Here is a 20,886-nt window from a genome sequence, read left to right on the forward strand (position 1 = left end):
GGAGAGGTTTCTGCCCACCTTTGAGTGTATTTTCTGACAGTTTCTAAAGTTGGCAACTTTCTCCTTGCTGCCCTTTCACCTTACATGGAAAGTTCTTTATCACTCACCTTTACCACCTCATCATGCCTTCTTCTCACATGCTCATTTTTTCCCTAAGGACTAGGGAAGATACAGGTTATTTTTCCTCCCCTGTGCCCTGGAATGACTTGTCCTCTGTAAAGGCTGGTACTCCTCTCCTCAGTGTAAAAGACCTATGAAAAACCTTTCATAACCATCTACCTCCTGCCAGCCATTTCCTTGTGCAGCCGAATTCATGACACAAGGCTGGGTTCCACCTGGTATATAGCTGCTATATATTTAAGCTGTTCTTGGAAATGTCTGCTCTTAAGTGTTCTCACCTTCTGTTTGGTCATGTCTAAGAGCCCCACAGAGTATCTGTCACAGTTGAGGAAGGCACGGACTGTGTACAGGGCTTTGTGGAACTGCCTCTCAATGTCTGTAAGCTCTTCAAAGACTTTGCTCCCAGACCACAGCAGTATCTGAAGAAATACAAAAACATAGTTAGTGTTCCTGAGGCACAGAACAGCAGCTCACAATAACCAAGAATAACTGTCCCTGTTTTGTGGATGGAGAAAATGACGTTCAGAGAGGTGAATAATGGGGCAGCTTCTATTGGGTCTAACTCTTTCCAATTCTTTTATTTCCTAGGTTGTTAACAACAGTGATAACAACAAACATTGACAGAGCCCAAGTATCCTATATACTTTATCCCATAATTAGCCCCATTTTTCAAAAGAGGAGGCTGAAGCTGGGAGAGGTTAAATGATTTGCTCAAGGTCTTAGAACTGGTAAATGGCTTAGCAGGGATTCAAATACAAGCTGGCTGACATGAAAGCATCTATGTGCAGTCACCCTGGGTTACAGCTTTACAGACGTCCATGACTCATGCACCCCAGGGATGCTGGGAGAGACTGTTCGATACTTCCCAGGCACTTCTGTCACTACTGCCTTCTAGTTGAGCACATCAGTGCTTCAGGAAGAGGACACCTTCAGTCCAGTCCATTCCCTCAAGTCAAGCCCTTTACCTGGCCACGCCGAGTCTCACAGTTGTGCAGGTAACTCAGGTGGAACACCTTCATGATTAGATTTGCAAAGTTGAGGTACTTGAGAAGAATCTGAAAATCAAACAGCATGAGGAGAAACAGATGAGAAGGAGAAATCCCTCTTCTGGCCATTTCTACCATCAGCCAATAAGTTTGAACATTTTCAAAGCTTCATCTGAGACAGTTTGAGCAGATGGATCATGGAAAGCTGACTCATAAAATGTTGCATTATGTGAGGGTAAAACTCACAGAATGTAGAACGTCAATGTTATTAGAAGTGTATTCATGAGAAGTTGCTAGTGTTCATTGAGTTTGCAGGCCCCGTGATAAGTCAAGTATATATGTTATCCTGATGGCCACAAATGACCTCAAGAGATACTATAGATACTCTATTATCCCCATTTTACAAATAAGTACTCTGAGGTTCAGAAAAATGTGCCCAAGTCAAACAGATATTAGCAGAACCAGAATCATTATCCTTACATTCTTATCTCCAAAGCCCAACATCTTAATGATTATCCTGTCCTGCCTCCCTCACAGATCATCAGACCGCTAACTTCCTTATCTTACAGAGCGGAAAGCCAAGATCAGGACAAATAGCAAGGGTCAGAGGATTTGTGAGTTGGGAGAATGTGCTGGCGTGGCCAGCCCAGCAATTTCTAAGCGCTCTTACCTCTTCATCATTCTTGGTGAAGTGGGGCCCATCCACTTTATTCACAGCCATGATTATGGCCACCACGTCCTTCCCATTCATTATGGGAGAAGCCAAGATGTTCTTAGTCTGGTACTCTGTGAGGGTGTCCACGAAGTCACAGAAATGTTCATCCTGAAGGTAGACAAAGAAAAGCATGAGTGGGCAGAGGAAGAGCAAAGACAGGAAAACAACCCAGAGTCCCAGGTGCCCATGGTTGCTGTTGTTGTCCAGTCACTCAGTCATGTCTGACTCTTTGCAACCCATGGACTGCAGCACACCAGGCAACCCTGGCCTTCACAGTCTTCTGGAGCTTGTTCAAATTCATGTCCATTGAGTCAGTGATGCCATCTAACCATCTTGTCCTCTGTTGTGCTCTTCTCCTCCTCCTTTCAATCTTTCCCAGCATCAAGGTCTTTTCTAATGAGTTGGCTCTTCACATCAGGTGGCCAAAATATTGGAGTTTCAGCTTTAGCATCAGTCCTTCCAATGAATATTGAGGGTTGATTTCCTTTAGGATTGACTGGTTGGATCTCCTTGCAGTCCAAGGGACTCTCAAGAGTCTTCTCCCACACCACAGTTCAAAAGCATCAATTTTTCAGCACTCAGCCTTCTTTATGGTCCAACTCTCACATCCATACATGCTGCTGCTGCTACTGCTGCTAAGTCACTTCAGTTATGTCCGACTCTGTGCAACCCCATAGATGGCAGCCCATCAGGCTCCCCCATCCCTGGGATTCTCCAGGCAAGAACACTGGAGTGGGTTGCCATCTCCTTCTCCAATGCATGAAAGTGAAGTCGCTCAGTCATGTCCGACCCTCAGTGACCCCTTCCAGGTTCTTCCATCCATGAGATTTTCCAGGCAAGAGTACTGGAGTGGGGTTCCATTGCCTTCTCCATCCATACATGACTACTGGAAAAACCATAGATTTGACTAGATGGACCTTTGTCAGCAAAGTAATGTCTCTGCTTTTTAATATGCTATCTAAGTTGGTCTTAGCTTTTCTTCCAAGGAGCAAGCATGTTTTAATCTCATGGCTACAGTCTCCATTTGCAGTGATTTTGGAGCCCAGGAAAATAAAGTCTCACTGTTTCCATTGTTTCCCCATCTATTTGCCATGATGTGGTGGGACCAGATTCCATGATTATCATTTTTTGAATGTTGAGTTTTAAGCCAGCTTTTTCACTCTCCTCTTTCACTTTCATCAAGAGGCTCTTTAGTTCCTCTTTGCTTTCTGCCATAAGGGTGGTGTCATGTGCATATCTGAGGTTACTGATATTTCTCCTGGCAATCTTGATTCCAGCTTGTGCTTCATTCAGCCCAGCGTTTCTCATGATGTACTCTGCATAGAAGTTGAATAAGCAGGGTGACAATATACAGCCTTGATGTACTCCTTTCCCAATTTGGAACGAGTCTGTTGTTCCATTTCCGGTTCTAACTGTTGCTTTTTGACCTGCTAGAGGTTTCCCAAGAGACAGGTAAGCTGGTCTGGTATTCCCATCTCTTTAAGAATTTTCCACAGTTTGCTGCAGAGGTGGGGTAAAGAAGCTCCCCATTCTCTTGTTGACAAAAGAATGAAGCCAGTTCCATCTACTCCCCTTCATCAGGGACAAGGCAATTAGAGATAATTTCTGCCCTGGAAGCCTCCAAAATCCAGTAGAAGAAACTCTGAAATACAGCTTACAAAGGGTTATGGAGACATGAGCAATGCACTGGAGGGACCCAAGGATGGAGGTGGAGGGTTGGCTTTGTCTGTGGAGGAAGATTTTGAGAAGACTCTCTTCCTTTGATGACAGTTAAGTGTAAATCAGAAACTTGAGTGAGGAAGAGACCTTAGTGAGTATCATCGTCGCATTTGCTAGCAGGTGTCGTGTGTGGCGCTTTGCCTGCATCAGCTCACTGTATTCTTCCCAATAACCCCAGAAATGGGACCATTAGCAGTTCATCTTACAAAGGGGGAAACTGAAACTCAAGATTAACATTACTTATTACTTGTGTGTGTATGTGATTTGAGAAACTGCCCTCAGCTCTGCTGCTTCATCCAGAGAAGCTTTATTTCAGGGAAGCCTGGATAAGGGTAGACCTGGGTCTGGGACTTTGAACCAAAGAATTTGTTACTTCCAGCTTTTATTTATTCATTTATTGGCTGCAATGGGTCTCCATTGCTGCATGCAGGCTTTCTCTAGTTGGGGCGAGCCAGGGTTACTCTTCATTGTGGTTCATAGGCTCCTCATTGTGGTGGTCTCTCTTATGAAGCACAGGCTGTAAGCATTCAGGCTTCAACAGTTACAGCACACGGTCTCGGGAGTTGTGGTTCGTGAGCTTTAGAGTCTGGGCTCAGTGGCTCTGGCTCACAGGCTTAATTGCTCTGAGACATGTGGACTCTTTACAGAGCAGGCCTGAACCTGTACCCCCTGCATTCGCAGGCAGGTTTTTATCCGCTGCACCACCAGGGAAGTCCACTTTCAGCTTTTTCTGCGATCGAGTTCTAGCACCACACAGCCAATCCAATGGCTATCCCCGTTCCACAAATCTCAACAGAAGCCCCACTCTGTGTCAGGCATTATGCTAAGCACCGGGGACAGAGGGAAGACTAAAATTCAGGCCAGCACACAGATGAATCACACAGAATTAACAGAATTAACACAGGTTGGCTCAAAGCAGTCGGAGTGCAGAAGAGCACACACCTCCTACACCCCACCCCGAAGGCAAACTTGGAGGCCGGTATAGGGTGGTACAGTCTGGGTGGTCAGAAAGTGGGGACAGAGCCTGAATTGTTGTCTTAAATCCAAAAGAATGCACCTTCCTGTTTCTTGGTCACACTGTGAGGCTTCCCAACAGTCAGCGTTGCTGGGAACATAAGCCAGCCGAGTTGTGTACAGTTCATGCTGTTCTGAGAAGGAAATGTATTTTGCAGAGCCAGTTCACAGAGCTGTGCTAGAACTAGGACTTTCCCACAATGCAGAAGTTGTGCATCTGTGGATTCTTCCAGTTGGAATGGGATTAAATAAACAGGCCCTGGTGTCGATGAAGCTGTCTTGAACCAGGTGAAGGGTAAAGGAATTAAGAGAAGCCTGTAATGCTCAACTTGAATTAGTGTTGGAGGATTAAGCAAAATCTCTAAAGAGGTATTAACCGTAAGGGTTTTCCATGTCACTCTCTAAGGACAACTGATGAATACAAGCCTGAGTGAGACATGCCCAGATTCATTTCATCAAGTCAGTTCAGTCTTTCAGTATTCACTTCTGTCAAGGAAAGCAGTACTTGGGCCTTACCTGCATCTGAGGCAAATGTTACTAAAGCCACAAGTACCTTTTCTCCCACTGAGTTCTCAGCCCTAGAACTTTCTCACAAATAGCACAGCTGCCAATTGACTGGTGTCTGTATAATCATTGGCATCCTTATATTTTCAGCATATACAGTGTTCTCAGCTGTGTCATAGAACCTCAACTTATCAGTGGCGGAGGGACCTTAAAGGCCAACTGCTAAAACTATTTTGTTTATTTATTTTTTATTTGGCTGTGCCTGGTCTTAGTTGCTGCATGAGGGATCTTTTCCTTTAGCGGTGGCATTCAAACTTTTAGCTGCAGCATGTAGGATCTAGTTCCCTGATCAAGGATTGAACGTGGGCCCCCTGCATTGGGAACACAGTCTTAACCATTAGACCACCAGGGAAGTCGCTAACCTATCTGTTTTAAAGCCTAGGAATCAGAAGTTGAGTGGAAGAAAGCCCAAGTCATTCATTCATTCAGTTGGCATTAACAGAAAGCCTTTAATGTATGCTAGTACTTTGGCCACCTCATGCAAAGAGTTGACTCATTGGAAAAGACTCTGATGCTGGGAGGGATTGGGGACGGGAGGAGAAGGGGACGACAGAGGATGAGATGGCTGGTTGGCATCACTGACTCAATGGATGTGAGTCTGAGTGAACTCTGGGAGTTGGTGATGGACAGGGAGACCTGGTGTGCTGCGATTCATGGGGTCGCAAAGAGTCGGACGCGACTGAACTGAACTGAACTGAACTGAGGAAGTTTAGGCAGTGAACAAGACAGGTGAATATCTTTCCCTAGTAAAGCTTCCACTCAAATGGGGTGGACAGACAAAAAGCAAGTAAACAGCTGCTTTGAAGAAGAGAAACTGGATGACGCTATAGAAAGTGATGGAAGCGGGGGTAGGTTGATGCTGCTCTGGTCAGTCCTGGCGGGTAGGGAGGCTTCTCTAAGAGGTAATGCAGAGAGTGAAGGCTCAGAAGAGCCAGCCAGACAGTAGTGTATTCCAAGCAGAGGGCACGGAGGACGCCAAGGAGCAGGGGGCAATGAACTGACTGATCTGAGAAACAGGAAGAAGGCCTGCTTAGTGAGGGAGACTGGTTGGCAAGGAAGTCAGAGAGGTGGCGTGCGTGCCTATGTGCATGCTAAGCTGCTTCAGTCGTGTCTGACTCTTTGTGATTCTATGGGCTGTAGCCAGCCAGGCTCCTTTGTCCAAGGGATTCTCCAGGCAAGAATACTGGAGCGGGTAACCATTTCCTTCTCCAGGGGATCTTCCCAACTCAGGGATCAAACTCAGGTCTCCCACATTGAAGGCAGATTCTTTACCATCTGAGCCACCAGGGAAGCCCCTCAGAAAGGTGGGCAGAGGCCTTATGTGACAGGGCCTTGGAGGCCACTGGAAGAGCTTTGATTTTATTCCAATGTAATTCAAGACTGCTTCTCATTCATGGAAACCCAGTTTCTCTTTTTAAATATCCTCTGTGCCAAGCTCCAGTGTGTGCCATGATGAAATCTATTTATTGAATGACTTTCACTTTCAATGATGTACTGGGCCCAGAGCCAGACAATTCATTAACTCTCACATCTTCCCTATCACTTAGAACTCTCTCCTTCCCTGTTTTATAGACAATCCTCCTGCTCATAAATGGCACCGCCTCTGTATTCATTCATTCATTCACTGATACACTGATCGGCTCATTGATGGATTGAGTCATTCATCCACTTATATTTACTGAGCACTGGCTCTATGAGAGGCACTGGGTCTGCCAAGACCAGTAAGAAAGGTGAGATTGTCCTCAGTGGGTTATCACTGTACAGTGGGGATATCATGTAAAGCATGAATTCACAATTCAAGCCATAATGTGAAGAAAGCCCCCAGAGAATTGATGGTATCCTGGGGCCCCAGGAGGTAGTGACTTGTTCTCTGAGTGGCTTCATGAGCCTGTGAGTAGTTGAAACCTCTCCAAGCCTCAGTTTCCTCTTCAGTAAAATCACCGTGTCAGACCAGGTCCTTTCTGAGGTTTCTTTCTGGCCTGGCATGCTGGGTTCCAGATGTCATAGGGCAGGAAGGAGAGCAGGACAACCAGTGTAAGAGCCTCTGGAGATGACAGTGCTTTCAGCTTCAGTCTTCAGAAATGGGATTGTCACTGTCTGGAAGAAACTCACTGTTTTCCTTTACTCTCACAAAACTACCATATTCACAACACTTTGCAAACCAGGTATGTAGATGTTTTTTCCCCCACACTGACCTGTTCTCTGACACTAGCTGGGTATCCAACAATTCAGTTCAGTTCTGACACTGTTTACCTGGAGAATAGGAATGTACAACTGAAGGGTTCAGTCCCTGAAGACTGCCCCTGCTTCCGATGCCAATGCCAAGTCATAGGTTGCCATCTGTACTTCTGCTAACTGACTGTAAATCGAGGTTCCAGTGACTCACTCCTTGGGTTTGATTACTTGCCAGAAAAGCTCATAGAACTCAGGAAAGTGTTTACATTTACAGTCTTAGAATAAGTGTACCGATGAACTGTCAGATAAAGAGATATATAAGGTGAGATCCAGAAAGGTCCTGTGTGCCAAAGATTCTGTCCCCTGGAGTTGGGGTGTACACTACCCTCCTAGCACATGCATGTATTCACCAGCCGAGAAGCTCTCTGAACCCTGTTCTTTTGAGGTTTTTTATGACAGTTTAATCACAAAGGCATAATCAATTATTAACCCCATTTCCAGCCCCTCTCCCCTCTTACGAGAATGTTGTTGTTTAGTTGCTAAGTCGTGTCCAACTCTTTTGCAACCCCCTGGACTGTAGCCTTCCAGGCTCCTCTATCCATGGGATTTCCCAGGCAAGAATACTGGAGTAGGTTGCCATTTCCTTCTCCAGGGGATCTTGCCGACCCAGGGATCGAACCTGAATCTCTCGCACTGGTGCGTGTATACTAAGTCTCTTCAGTCATGTCCGACTCTTTGCAACCCTATGGGCCATAGCCTGCCAGGCTCCTCTGTCCATGGGATTCTCCAGGCAACAGTACTGGAGTGGATTGCCATGCCCTCCTCCAGGAGATTGAACCTGCATCTCTTATGTCCTCCTGCATTGGCAGGCGAGTTCTTTACTACTAGGGCCACCTGGGAAACCCTCTTAAGAGAATAGGGGATGGGCTGAAGGTTTCAAGTATCTAATCAAGGCTTGATCTTTCTGGTCCCCATCCAAGAGTCTACCAAGAGTCCTCTCATTAGAACAAAAGACCACCTATCACCCAGGAAACTCCAAGGGATTTAGGAGCTCTGTGTCAGATGGTTCTATCACTCAGGAAATTACAAGGGTCAGTTCTGTGTCAGGAACCAGGACAAAGATCAAATAAATATTTCTTTTTATAAATCACAATATCACAGCCCCCTGGGAAAGGGCCATCACTTATTAATGCACTCAATAAACTGTAATGAGAAACCACTCTGTCCCAGGCCCTGGGCTAGGTCTGGTGACCAGTAGTGGTGAATAAGATATGCGGGAACAGACAAGATTTGTGGGCTTTCCCAAGGAGAAAGGGTAAAGAATAAATACCCAGACATACACTGAATGTCAAGTAGGGTTGCCAGATTTAGCAAATAAACACAGGATTAATTAAATTTGAATTTCAGGTAAACGGTTTTTTAGTTTATCATGTATTGCGTAGGGTATACTATAGTGTGAGCTGGACACTCTTGGTAGTTGTTTTCATTTTTGTAATGTAAGTGTATGACTTACGCTTTGATTGCTGACATCCATCTCAAAGATAGCTGTCTGGCTATCTCAAATAGACACACTGTCAGCCCCACACTAGATAAAGAGCCATGCCAACTCCTCACACTGAGGCTCCTTTGTTTTAAAGATCTTGGTTGATTTTGATAACTGATCATTTGGAGCCACTTTTTGCTTTCTATTTTCTCTTACCAAGATTTCAATTTCTGTTCTTATGTTTTAAATTCGCTATAAAGAGTAAACCTGTGAAACCCTCGACCCTCATTGCAAGTCCTAGGCCAGAGCCCACTCTCTCCCTCTCTAACCTGAGACCTCCTTGTGCGGCCCCAGGTAGGCAATGTAATTTCTAGGTCTTATAAGTAATAAGCCTTTGTTTTTTCAAAGTTTCCTGATCACTAGTGCTAAAGGGTATCTTGCATTCATCGTAAGAACCACATGGGCTTATCCAGTCACAGCATTGATTACTGACAGTTTAACAGTTATTAGCACAAAACACATACTAAACTAGTTCTCTGGGGCTTCCATGGTGTCCAGTGCTTAATACTCACACTTCATCACAGGAGGCATGGATTCAATCCCTGCTTGGGGAACTAAGATCCCACATGCCGTGCAGCTCAGCAAAAAAAAAAAAAAAAAAAAAAAGTACTCTTTGTTTATCTAAGATTCAAATTCAACTGGGCAGCTTACATTATATCTGGCAGCCCTAATGACAAGTTGCCCCCGCGAGGGTCCCAAGGATAAGTAAGAATGTGTCAGAGCATGGGAGCCACATTACAACCATGGGAAACCCCATTCATGGTTTCACATTTTTCAATGCAGTAATTACAACCACTTTCAGGTTTTGGTGGGGGCTGACGGGAAGTGTGCTAACGGCTAACAGTATCACTTATTAGTGGTTCAGGGACCACCCACCCCCCAGTCTACGCCATATCCCTGCTTCTTCTCCATCCAGGTCCCAGTGTCTGTCCACAGACCCCAATAAAGTATGATATCTCAAGGAGGAAGATATGTACAACTGAAGGACCCAGGCTTGCTGACCTGAACTGACATCACCCCAGGCCTGAGGCACACACCAAGGGGGCTGCCTGGCCCGAAAGCTTCCTGGGAACACAGCCATCCTGTCCAGGGTGAACTTTGGGGCTGACAAAGAAACAGCAGGCTGTCCTTTAGTGCAGGGGCTCAGCAAACTCTTAGGGATATTTTAGGATCAGAGAGTCTACTTAAATCCTCAGTCCCTTAACACCAGGGTCCACAGAAGCTTTCAGCACTTCTGTTCTGTCTTTCCCACAAACAGAATCTAAACTGAAAGCTCCAGAAAGGCAAGACTGGATTCCTCTCCAAGCCCCACACAGCCCTGGTCCATCATCTATTCCATAGAATAAACTCCTTAACAGCAACAACAAAGTAGCAGTGATATTAACAAGGAGGAGAAGCTGTCAGTAAGAGCCTCAACTATGCGCTAAGAACTTTGCTACAGGAGGAAGAATTATCTCATTTTATCCTACAACAACACTTAGAGAAGCTAGGTTTTCTCCCTCTATTTTACAAATTAGGAAGTGAGCCCAAACAAGCTAAAGAGTTTGCCAAGGCCATGTTATTAGAAAGGGAGTCTTGATTCACACCCAGATCTGACCTCAAAGCTTAACTTCTCAATTTTCTGCCATGTAATTTGAAAAGACTGCACTTAGTTTAATGCATTCATTTTATAGGCCAGGAGGAAGTAGAGAACAGCAGAGCAGTGAAGGGTGTGGCACCAGTCAGAGTGCCTGAATTCAAATCCCTGCTCTCCGTTTTCTGTGCGACTAAGAAAAGATTTTAATTTCATCATCTGTAAAACAGGGATAATCAGTTATAAGACTGTGACAACCCATGTTGGCTACAGTTGAAGTCTAGAGAGAGTTGAAGGGAGAACAGACTCCAATCCAGTCTAATGAGTCTTCAGGAAAGTTCCCTGGGTGCAGAATTACCCTTACTCTAGGAGGGCCAAGGAGAGAGGAACCCCATAGGAGATCTAGCCCAGCATACTTCAAAGAAAACCAGGTTCCACAAAGGCCCAAGTCTGTGCCTTTCATCTTGCCAAGTAACTCAAGGGACTTTCTAGTGGTCTAGTAGCTAAGACTCAGCCCTCCCAGTGCGAGGGGCCAGGGTGCGATCCCTGGTCAGGAAACTAAATCCCATGTGCTGCAGCTAAGAGTTTGCCAGCCCCAACTAAAGATTTTCCGATGCCATAACTAGAGGATCCTTCATGCCATCACTAAGACCTGGTGCAGCCAAATAATGAATTAATTAATTTTTTTCAAAAAAGGAACTCAAGTCAAAAAGATGATCCATTGGAATTCTTACATCTGTGCATGTGAAGTCCAGGAAGCTCTGCTCTGATGCCTTGGTGACTCTGGGCAAGCCCCTTCTCAAGATCTTCTGACTCCAGACTTCTCATCCATTAAACAAGTCAGCTGGATGAGATGATCTCTGAAGCCCCATACCTCCCCAACTTTTAATTTTAAGACCTTTAATCTGAAATTAGGTCAGAGGTAAGGGGAACACAAAGTCACAAAATGTCCAGGCTGGATCTTGGGAATGACTGAACACAGGCTCCTGCTTAGGCCAGTGCAGCAATAAATGAGACCCACATTGGCCTTGACAGCATAGGGCAAATATTGGGGTGAGACAGGTGTTAAAGGGATCATTGCAAAATTACTGGAGAGTGAGTCTTTTTGCTAAGTGTTTGTTGAGAATCTGCTTTGTGCCAAACCTTTGCTATAAAGTGGACAAACATTTGGTATAAACTGGACCATAAGGCAGGCATGGTCCCTGGCCTCCAGGGCTTACTGTGGTAAATGGTTTTAGGGAGGAAACTTACAGAAGGATCTGAGAGGGTCTCCCTGAGGAAGTGAACTTTAAGCTAAGATCTGAAGGATGAGTAGGAGTGGACTCTGGCAGATGGTTATGGGGAGAACTGCATTAAATGATTTGCTGTAGGTGATCAAAGAAGTCTTTGTCAGAGCTGCCAGGAGAATCCCACAGAACCCTAACCTCTTAGAAGACAGGGCCAAGTGCTTAACCAAGTGGTCAACTTAGCATTTCCGTAATGACTGCCAGCCTATGTCTCCTGACGCAAGGCACAAAGTACAAATAACATCACCTCTGTGATTGTCCTGCCAGAAATGCATAGCCTGAATCTAAATGTGAAGGCACATCAGACAAGCCCAAATGGAGGGACATTTCTGCAGAACAAGTTGGCCTGTATCCTTCAAAAACACCAGCGTCATGGAAAACAAAGATAGATTGAGAAACTGTTTCAGATTGGAAACTAAAGAGACAGTGCTAAATGGGCATCATTGAGACAATTTGCAAATAACTGAATATGGACTGTTCATTAGATAATAGTATTGTAACCACTGTCACATTTCCTGAGTTTGATCATTGTACTTTGGCTATGTAAGAAATGTCCTTGTTCTGAAAACACACAGAAAAATTCCTGGGGTTAAAAGGATGCGTTGTCTGTGTTTGTCTCCCAAATGGCTCAGAAAAAATAGAGACATAAAGCAAATGTGGTAAGGTGTAAGTGAAAGTTGCTCAGTCATGTCCAACTCTTTGAGACCCCATGGACTATACAGTCCATGGAATTCTCCAGGCCAGAATACTGGCGTGGGTAGTCATTCCCTTCTCCAGGGGATCTTCCCAACCCAGGGATCGAACCCAGGTCTCCCATGTTGCAGGTGGATTGTTTCCCAGCTGAGCCACCAGGGAAGCTGGGTAAGGGGTAAACAGTTGATGAACTGGAATAAACAATATACAGTTCTTGGTACTGTATTTTAAACTCTTCTGATTTTTCTTTAAAAAATAAAAAGTGATCAATAAACAAATAGAGAGACTTCCCTGGTGATCTAGTGGTTAAGAATCTGCCTGGCAATGCAGGGGACACAGGTTCCAGCCCTGGTCCAGGAGGATCCCACATGCCACAGGGCAACTAAGCCTGTGCGCCACAACTACTGAGCCCGAGGACCTAGAGCCCAAGCTCCGCCAACAAGAGAAGCCACCACACGCCACAAGGAAGAGTAGCCCCTCACTCACAGCAACTAGAGAGAGCCCTCACAGAGCAACGAAGACCCAGAGCAGCGAAAAATAAATTAATTTTAAAAAAATAGACAAGTGAAAAAAGAAAAGTGCCGAGTGGTCACCAGCCCAGTCTTGGTGGCTGACAGCTCTCCGTCCCATATACCCTCCCCTCCAAACCCCGTGGAATAATGCCTCCCTGTCCCTGACTCCCATGGGGAAGAGGATACCTCCTCTGTGTTGGGGACGTTGACGATCTTTTTAGAGAGCGCAACATGGCCCACCACTCCCATGTCCAGGGGGAAGACGATCTCCGAGTCAGGCGCCACCAGGCACTCCTCGAGCACAGCATCCTTGTGGACGTTGAAGAGCCGGGTGGCCAGCTCCGCGATGCCGTTCCGGGCCCTGTACATGAATAGGCTCATGCGGTCAGCCTGCAGCAGGAAGCACAGCTTCTTCATGACGTTGAAGATGCACTTCTCAGCCTGCAGGTTGTCCTGAAAGTCCCGCAGGAGGTCGAAGATAATTTCACTCTCTTCCACGCTGCTCAGCGGGTGGTAGTTGCTGAAGTCCACGGCCGCCTCCCTGGGTCCCAGCAGGTCTGAGATGACCTTGGCCCGGTAGCGCAGGTTGTAGTACTGTTTGGCAAAGCTGACATTCGAGTCCAGAAACTTCTCTACTTCCTCTGCCGTCACCTCGCCCATGGCTGGGAATTGCACTGTCTATTTCTGTGGATGGGGCTGAGGCTGGCCTAGACTTCTCTGAGTCTTGTCTGTGAACCTCGTTGGTGTGGCTGCAGAGCAGAATGAGTGAGCTTGGGAGATTAAATCATTAATATTTCCCCAGAACAAGGATTATGAGGATCAGGGTGTTCCGGATGCTCCTGGGCCCCAGATGGGAGAGGTTAGAGTTCTCTTTTCACCTTGGTCCGCTAATAGGAGAAGAAAATTTGGCACAGAGCTGGCATTGAGATGAAGTAAAAGAAAACACCAAAAACAGAGGCTGCAAACTGGTAACACAAGACATATACTGTTATAAAGATGCTTTCTTTGCCCTCTATGGTATTTTTCTTCTACATTTGACATGAAAGCCCATGTTTACTGTTTAACAGGTTCGTTTAGCTTCTCTCAGAGAATCAGAAGATCTAACAACTCCATATCCAGTTTCTCTGTGGCAGAAATGGCTAGAGCTGAGAGGAACTAGGCATTCACCTCCTGCCCCTGGCCCCTCACCCCACTCTTCTTCACCCCGTCCCCAGGGTCTCCCTAACACACGGCTTCCCTCTGCATGCTCACCGCTGAACCTGCTTCCCGTGTGTACATTATGGGCCAAATCTTCACATTACATCTCTGAATTTGAAGGACCTTTATAAAAACAGGGCTTCCCTGGTGGCTCAGCTGGGAAAGAATCCACCTGCAATGAGGGGGACCTGGGTTTGATCCCTGGGTTGGGAAGATCCCCTGGAGAAGGGAAAGGCTACCCACTCCAGTATTCTGGCCTGGAGAATTCCATGGACTGTATAGTCCATGGGGTCGCAAAGAGTCGGACACGACTGAGTGACTTTCACTTTTCACTTTATAAAAATAACACCTTTCAGAGTTTTTTTTCTATTACAATACACATGTTTACTGCAGAAAATACACACAGAAGACCCTTAAAATGACCCATAACCCTGCCATTCAGAGGTAACCTTTAGCTAACATTTTTGTTTCTGTCCTTTCCGTAGAGGCTTAACTTTCTATTGTCCTCCAGTCCGTGATCTTTGTTTTGGCATTTTAGGGTGCTTTTGCTGGCTTCAGTCAGTATCTTCTTGGGTTGTCAGTCAGAAACGCACACAATAGTGTGGATTTTATCAGCTCCGGTGAGGCTCAAAATACCAGAATCCTCATTAGGTTGTCTCTCCGAACCCACCAGGGCAGGAAGAGAGGAGAGCATTCTTTCTGGATGAAATATACTGTAGTGACTATGGATATATATATATGAGAGCCTGGCACACCTGTGTTGTAAATACTGTGGAATGTAGGATCGTAGACTGTGGTTGGCACTTTGAACTGTGTAAGTGAACTTTAATGGAAAGTATTAATAGATCACTCCCTTTATTGTAGAGTGTAATTAATTCCCAGGATACTGTGCCTATTCAACACTGTGTATACAGATGACCCTTGGTCTGGTGGACCTCGCAATAACTTTTCCAAACACATCCACCATAACTAACGTGAGCCCTCTGTCTAGAATGTGAATCCCTGGCTCACCAGCTCCTCAGCCTCAAGGTCTCAGCTCATGCTAGTCACCCTTAACTGTCTTATCTCAAGGAGCCCCAATCACTCTCTCCCCAATTCCTGCCTGTCATATCATCCATTTATTTCCTTTATTACTAATAAAACATGTTTCCTTGTTCTATGTTTGTCTACTCTGTGTCTTCTCTTTACTGTGAGCTCGCTCCAGTGAGGGCAGGCACCTGTCAGGACTGATTCCTGAGGCTTTGCATAATCCTTGATGCTCAGTAATGTTGTTTTTAAATGATGTTCGTGGTGGTTCATTTTATGTGTTAGTTGGGCTAAAGGAAGCCCAGGTAGCTAGTAAAACATTACTTCTGGGTTTGTCATTAAGGGTGTTTCAGAAGAGATTAGTGGAGTCAGTAGACAACGTAATGAATTTTACCCTCCCCAGCACAGGTGAGCATTCCCCAATCCATCAGGAGATTGAATAGGAAAAAAAAAAAAAAAGGTGAGGGGAGGGTGAATCGGCCCTCTGCTTGAGCGGGGACATATATCTTCTCCTGCCCGTAGATGTTGGCACTCCTGATTCTTGGACTCAGACCAGGACTTAAACCTTCGTCCCCTGGACTCAAACTGAATTATATTACTCTTGTCTAACACAAAGTCCTGTATTTCTTTTTTTGGCTGCACCGGGTCTTCCCTGAGGTGTATGGGCTTTACTCTAGTAGTGGCATGTGGGCTTAGTTGTCCTGCAGCATCTGGAATCTTAGTTCCCCAACCAGGGATTGAACCCTCATCCACTGCATTGAAAGACAGATTCCTAACTAACTATTGGACCACCAGGGAAGTCCCACAAAGTCCTATATATTCTTGATTAAAATTTAGAAAGTTCAGGAAGTCACAAAGGAAAAAATTGAAATAAAACATAATTCCAGATATTATCATCGCCAATATTCTCTGTATATTTTTAAACCTTTCCATACCTATCTATATCTATATATATATTCTCAACCTTGACATTTTGGGCTCAGTAATTCTTTGTTGTGGGAAGCTGTCCTGTATACTATAAAGATGTTTAGCAACATTCCTGGCCTCTACCCACTAGATGCCAGTAGCACTTCCTCCCCTTTAAGTTGTGGAAATAAAAAACATTTCCAGACATTTCCAAATGTCCCCTGAGATCAAATTATTCCTACTGAGAACAACTGCTCCACTGCTGTGCTGTTTCTAATTTTCTAGTAGTATAAATTATGCTGTAATGAACACTTACATTTCTTAGTGGAAATATCTAGAAGTGAAACCCCAGGCCCAAAGAGCTTGCAGCTATCTAAGGGTTTGAATACATAATGCAAAATTTGCTCTAAGAGGCTCTATCAGAGTGTGTGAGGCTGTTCTTACCCCTGAGCCCCTCAAAAAATTGAGCAATCTTTCTTAATCCTGACATAAATAGCACTCCGAAATTTGACCCCAATATTCCTTCTTATTTTATTTTGCGCAGTTTCTCTACACATCCTCTAAGCTCCACCCTAGTGTTTTTCATTCTCTCTGACTTTGCCTCTTGATTCTTGCTGAGCCTTTGACCTGTCCCATACCACCCAGTGCAAATGCTGTTTCCACCATGGATTCTTTATGCTGCAGTTAGACTTTTTCTACTTTGAACTCCAAACTATTGGTTTGCTTCCATGTCAATAGGACTTTCTACAATCTAGTCTGTGTCATTTCTATACATTTGTACTCTCATCAAACTCAAAGTCTTTGAGGATAGGAGTAAAGCTTTACCCATTTTAAAAAGTCTCTAAAACAGCCCAGCCAGGTCCTTTCCTGTCATATGCCCACCAGGCTTAGTTCTGGCTGGGAATATAAGCAACTCTTTTGCAAGAAATCTATTTTTACCTCATTTTTCAATATGCCAGAATGAGACAGTCAAACCTGCTAACAAATTTTAGTGCTAATTGTTGGCTAGGTAGGGATAAGCTAGTATTTGCATCAGGTCACCTCCTATAAGCCTGTTCAATGGGCCTGATTTCAGATGTCAGTGAAGGAAATTTGAAGCTTCTTTCATTGGAAACAGGGGCTACCAGTACGCATAGGAGAGAATGCTTTCTGTCCAGTCTAAACACGAACATGTTCTACTTGAAAGGAGAAAACATGACTGTAGACCCAACAATGCCACTGACTCATTCTATGACCTTGGAAAGGTTCTGTCTTCTCTCAAGGCTCTGTTGATTTTCCTAAGAACAAAACAGAAGAGTTGAATAACATCATCTCTAGCACTCCTGGTTCCAGGACTCCGAACGGGCTGGAATGAGGGAAGACTGACCAGATGGTTGACCTGTCTGTTTCTGACCACAAGCCTTGCCAAAGGATCCTCCTGGAAGAAGAGCTGGAACTATTTATTTAACATAATCTCTACCCCAAGATCTATATTTCACTGAAAAGAAAATTGAAAAGCTTTGAAAATTTAGGTGACTCAAATCATAGGTGATTTTAAAATTTGTGTTTATTGAGATAAAATTCACGTTACATAAAAACATCTTTTTAAAGGGTATAATTCTGTGGTTTTTAGTGTATTTCATATGTTGTGCCCCCACTAATCTATTTTCTTATCCTCCGGTAACTACTAATCTACCTTCTCTATGGATTTATCTATTCTGGACATTTCATATAAATAGAATTCTACGATCTGTGTGTGGCCCTTGTGTCTGACTGTTAGGGAAAGCACAGTGATTGAAACCGCCCACCCTGGCCAGGCACCATAGTAACCATTTGCATGCATTGTTTTATGACAGGAGATCCTGATAAGGAATACAGAACTAATAAGCCACCACCAACCGGAAGAGTTCAGGAAAGGTCAAAAGGAGACATTGTGTGTCCATCCACTTCCCAGAATCCCTCTTGCTAGCATCCATCTTGGCTGAGCGATGCGTGCACCACCAGGAAAGACTGAATTAGAATGACTGGCCAAAGACCACCCAGAAACTAATCCCATCACCATAAAACCCGAGACTTCGAGCCACGCGGCAGAGCTGTTCTCCTGGGTGCCCTTACCCTACTGCTCTCCACCCGGGTGCCCTTTCCCAATAAAGTCTCTTGCTTTGTCAGCACGTCTCCTCTGACAATTCATTTCCGAGTGTTAGACAAGAGCCCAGTTTTGGGCCCTGGAAGGGGTCCCCCTTCCTGCAACGTGACCATTCTCATTTAGCATAATATTTTCAAGGTTCATCCATACTGCAGCATGTAACAGAGCTTCATTCTTTTTTCTGACTGAATAATGTTCCATTATGATGGATATAGATACTACATTTCATTTTCCCATTTATTAGTTGGTGGACATGTAGGTTGTTCTCACTTTTTAGCTATGCAAGTCTTTGCGTGGACATGTGTTTTTGGTTCTCTTAGGTATATACACAGGAGTGGAACTGCTGGGTCCACAGGCGGTTTTAAGACACTGAGTTAGGAGGTAAAGAGGGAGGAATAAAGGAAAGAAACAGGGCACAGCAAGGAATCAACTGGGTGAAGGAGATGTATGTGTGGAAAGGTGTTTTGTGAAGCACCTTTTGGAAAGAAGAGGAGCCTGAAATTCAGGACCTGCTAGAACGGGAATGGGTTGTGTTGTATGTCAGTGGCCATCACAAATCCTAGTGTTGTGTGAAATGGTGTCCACAGGCCCCCACTATTCATCACTTGTGTTAATAGCAATGATGAGGGAACTAAGGATGTTCAACTAGGAAGAGGCTCTGAAAGATTATTGGGAGTGGAGTGTGCCAGCTTGTTCAGTGAGGAACCAGAGAGCCAGACAAGCCAGTAGGTCAGAGACAAAAGTTATTATAATTAGGCAACACCAACGAATTCCCTGGTGGTTCAGTGGTTAGGACTTAGCACTTACTGCCAGGGCCCTAGGTTTGATCCCTGGCTGTGGAACTAAGATAGCCCAAGCCTGGCAGTGAGGGGAAAAAAAAAGCAATACCCATAGTGCTTAAGAGGTGGTGTGTAAATTATTCAATATCCCTGGACCTCACTTTGGCTAGCTGTAAAATTAGAATTCTTTTACATGGTGGTTGTGGAGATGAAACAATATATTGTGTAATGCGCAGCTATGTACCCAGTGCATGTTAAATTGAACCATATAAAATTGCTCCTCTTTGACTATTTTTGTCCTCCAGGGACAGCAGTTTCAGACTGTTCAGTTTAATAGTAGTCATCCAACCAATATTAGTTATCACAACTATCAAAGATTAACCTTAAAGATAGTCAAGTCCTTGTCATTGAAAGTAGGTAAGCCCAGGACAAGGCAGAGGATTCGAATATCAGCATTTAAATAGGAAGATGATTCCTGTTATTGGTAAGGAAGTGGTTGCAAATATTTTAAAAATAATTTTTATTGGGGTATAGTTGATTTGTGATTTTCCCAGAGGAATGAGGAACTGGCCTAGAATGAGGATTGAGAGACTGGAGGGAAGGAAGTAGGTACAGAAGCAAGAAAAAGGTGTGGAAGATACACTGGTTGACTGGGAGACAGGGCCTGAGAAACAGTGCCGTTAGCCTGGGTATTTTACGTCACTGGGCGTTGAGTGCCCCCCTTCAGGACCTTTCACTGGCATTAAATGTTGATTTAGCCTCCATTTCCTGATTGGAGGACTTTCACCTCTGGCTTGCCAAACCGCACCACCGCTGTGAAGCCATAGAAGGGAAGGGTTTTCCCGGCCCCACCTTGAAACTGCTGGAATGGCCTCCAGCCTCATTTTGTCGGGCTCCATCCTCATTTTATGGCTTCCCAGGCGTCACAATGGTAAAGAATCCACTTGCCAGTGCAGGAGACACATGAGACTTGGGTTCTATTCCTGGGTCAGGCAGATCCCCTGGAGCTGAAAATGGCAACTTGCTCCAGTATTCCTGCCTGGAAAATTCCACGGACAGAAGAGCCTGGTGGGCTACTGTCCATGGGGTCACAAAGAGTCAGACACGACTGAGCGACCGAACACACACAAACACACCCTCATTTTATACTTAATCTTGGCTGTCTGCCATATTTCATTTGTTCTTTTCCTTGACCTAGAGTTGATGTCAGTTCCTCACTGTCCTGCCTCCTGATGTTGACGTAATGCCTTTATTCAGCTACATGGGTTTCCTGTTGAGTCTGCCTCCAGAGCGTGGCTAGTCTGTGAAGTTCTCTTTGTTTTACTTTGAGGATCTAACCTGGGTGATGGATGAGCCATGAAAAATTTTCTCCTTAGGTGCATTTTAACCTTTACATCATTTTTATTTTCTCTTCTTTTTTTAATATTAATTTTTATTTATTTGTCTGTGCTGGGATCTTCAGTTGCTGTATGTGAGCTCTTAGCTGAGGTCTGTGGGATCTAGTTCCCTAAACAGGGATCAAACAATTTCCTAAACTCTGGTCTCAATTTTCTCATTTGCCAATTGTGATTGCAAATTGCAATAATGATTCTTATTTTATAGAACTGTGGTGAGGCTTAGTGGCAGTGTATGTATAAAACTTTCTTTGTGGCTAGTTCTCAATAAAAAGTGTATGTTAGTCATTCAGTCATGTTTGACTCTTTGTGGCCCTATGGACTGTAGCCCATCAGGCTCTGCTGCCCATGGGATTCTCCAGGCAAGGATACTGGAGTGGATTGCCATTCCCTTCTGCAGGGGATCTTCCTGACCCAGGGATCAAACCCAGATCTCCTGCATTGCAGGCAGATTCTTTACCATCTGAGCCACCAGGGAAGCCCATAAAGGTAGTTTAAGACTTTTTGGGCTGCACCACAGAACATGTGGGATCTTAGTTCCCCAACTAGGGATCAAACC

At 44.8% G+C, this 20,886-nt stretch overlaps 2 protein-coding genes across 6 annotated transcripts in view; one reads left to right on the top strand and one right to left on the bottom strand.

The window, feature by feature from the left end:
- PDE6A (phosphodiesterase 6A) overlaps positions 1-20,886 on the bottom strand; it is a 123,816-nt gene that overhangs the window by 63,156 nt on the left and 39,774 nt on the right. The window contains exons 1-4 of one of the 2 annotated variants that reach the window (XM_004008966.6): positions 13,087-13,663; positions 1,777-1,929; positions 1,086-1,175; positions 399-539 (exon numbers count right to left, since the gene is read on the bottom strand). In XM_004008966.6, the coding sequence (XP_004009015.2) occupies positions 399-539; positions 1,086-1,175; positions 1,777-1,929; positions 13,087-13,560 (858 nt within the window). In that variant the 5' untranslated portion in view covers positions 13,561-13,663. Of the gene's footprint in view, positions 1-398; positions 540-1,085; positions 1,176-1,776; positions 1,930-13,086; positions 13,664-20,886 lie in introns of those variants that run through there. The other variant, XM_015096136.4, reaches the window with a different exon arrangement.
- The window catches only part of SLC26A2 (solute carrier family 26 member 2), an 84,428-nt gene that overhangs the window by 35,761 nt on the left and 27,781 nt on the right, over positions 1-20,886 (top strand). The gene's annotated exons all lie outside the window — the stretch shown is intronic.

Source organism: Ovis aries, chromosome 5, assembly GCF_016772045.2.
Source record: "Ovis aries strain OAR_USU_Benz2616 breed Rambouillet chromosome 5, ARS-UI_Ramb_v3.0, whole genome shotgun sequence".
Lineage (NCBI taxonomy): Eukaryota > Metazoa > Chordata > Mammalia > Artiodactyla > Bovidae > Ovis > Ovis aries.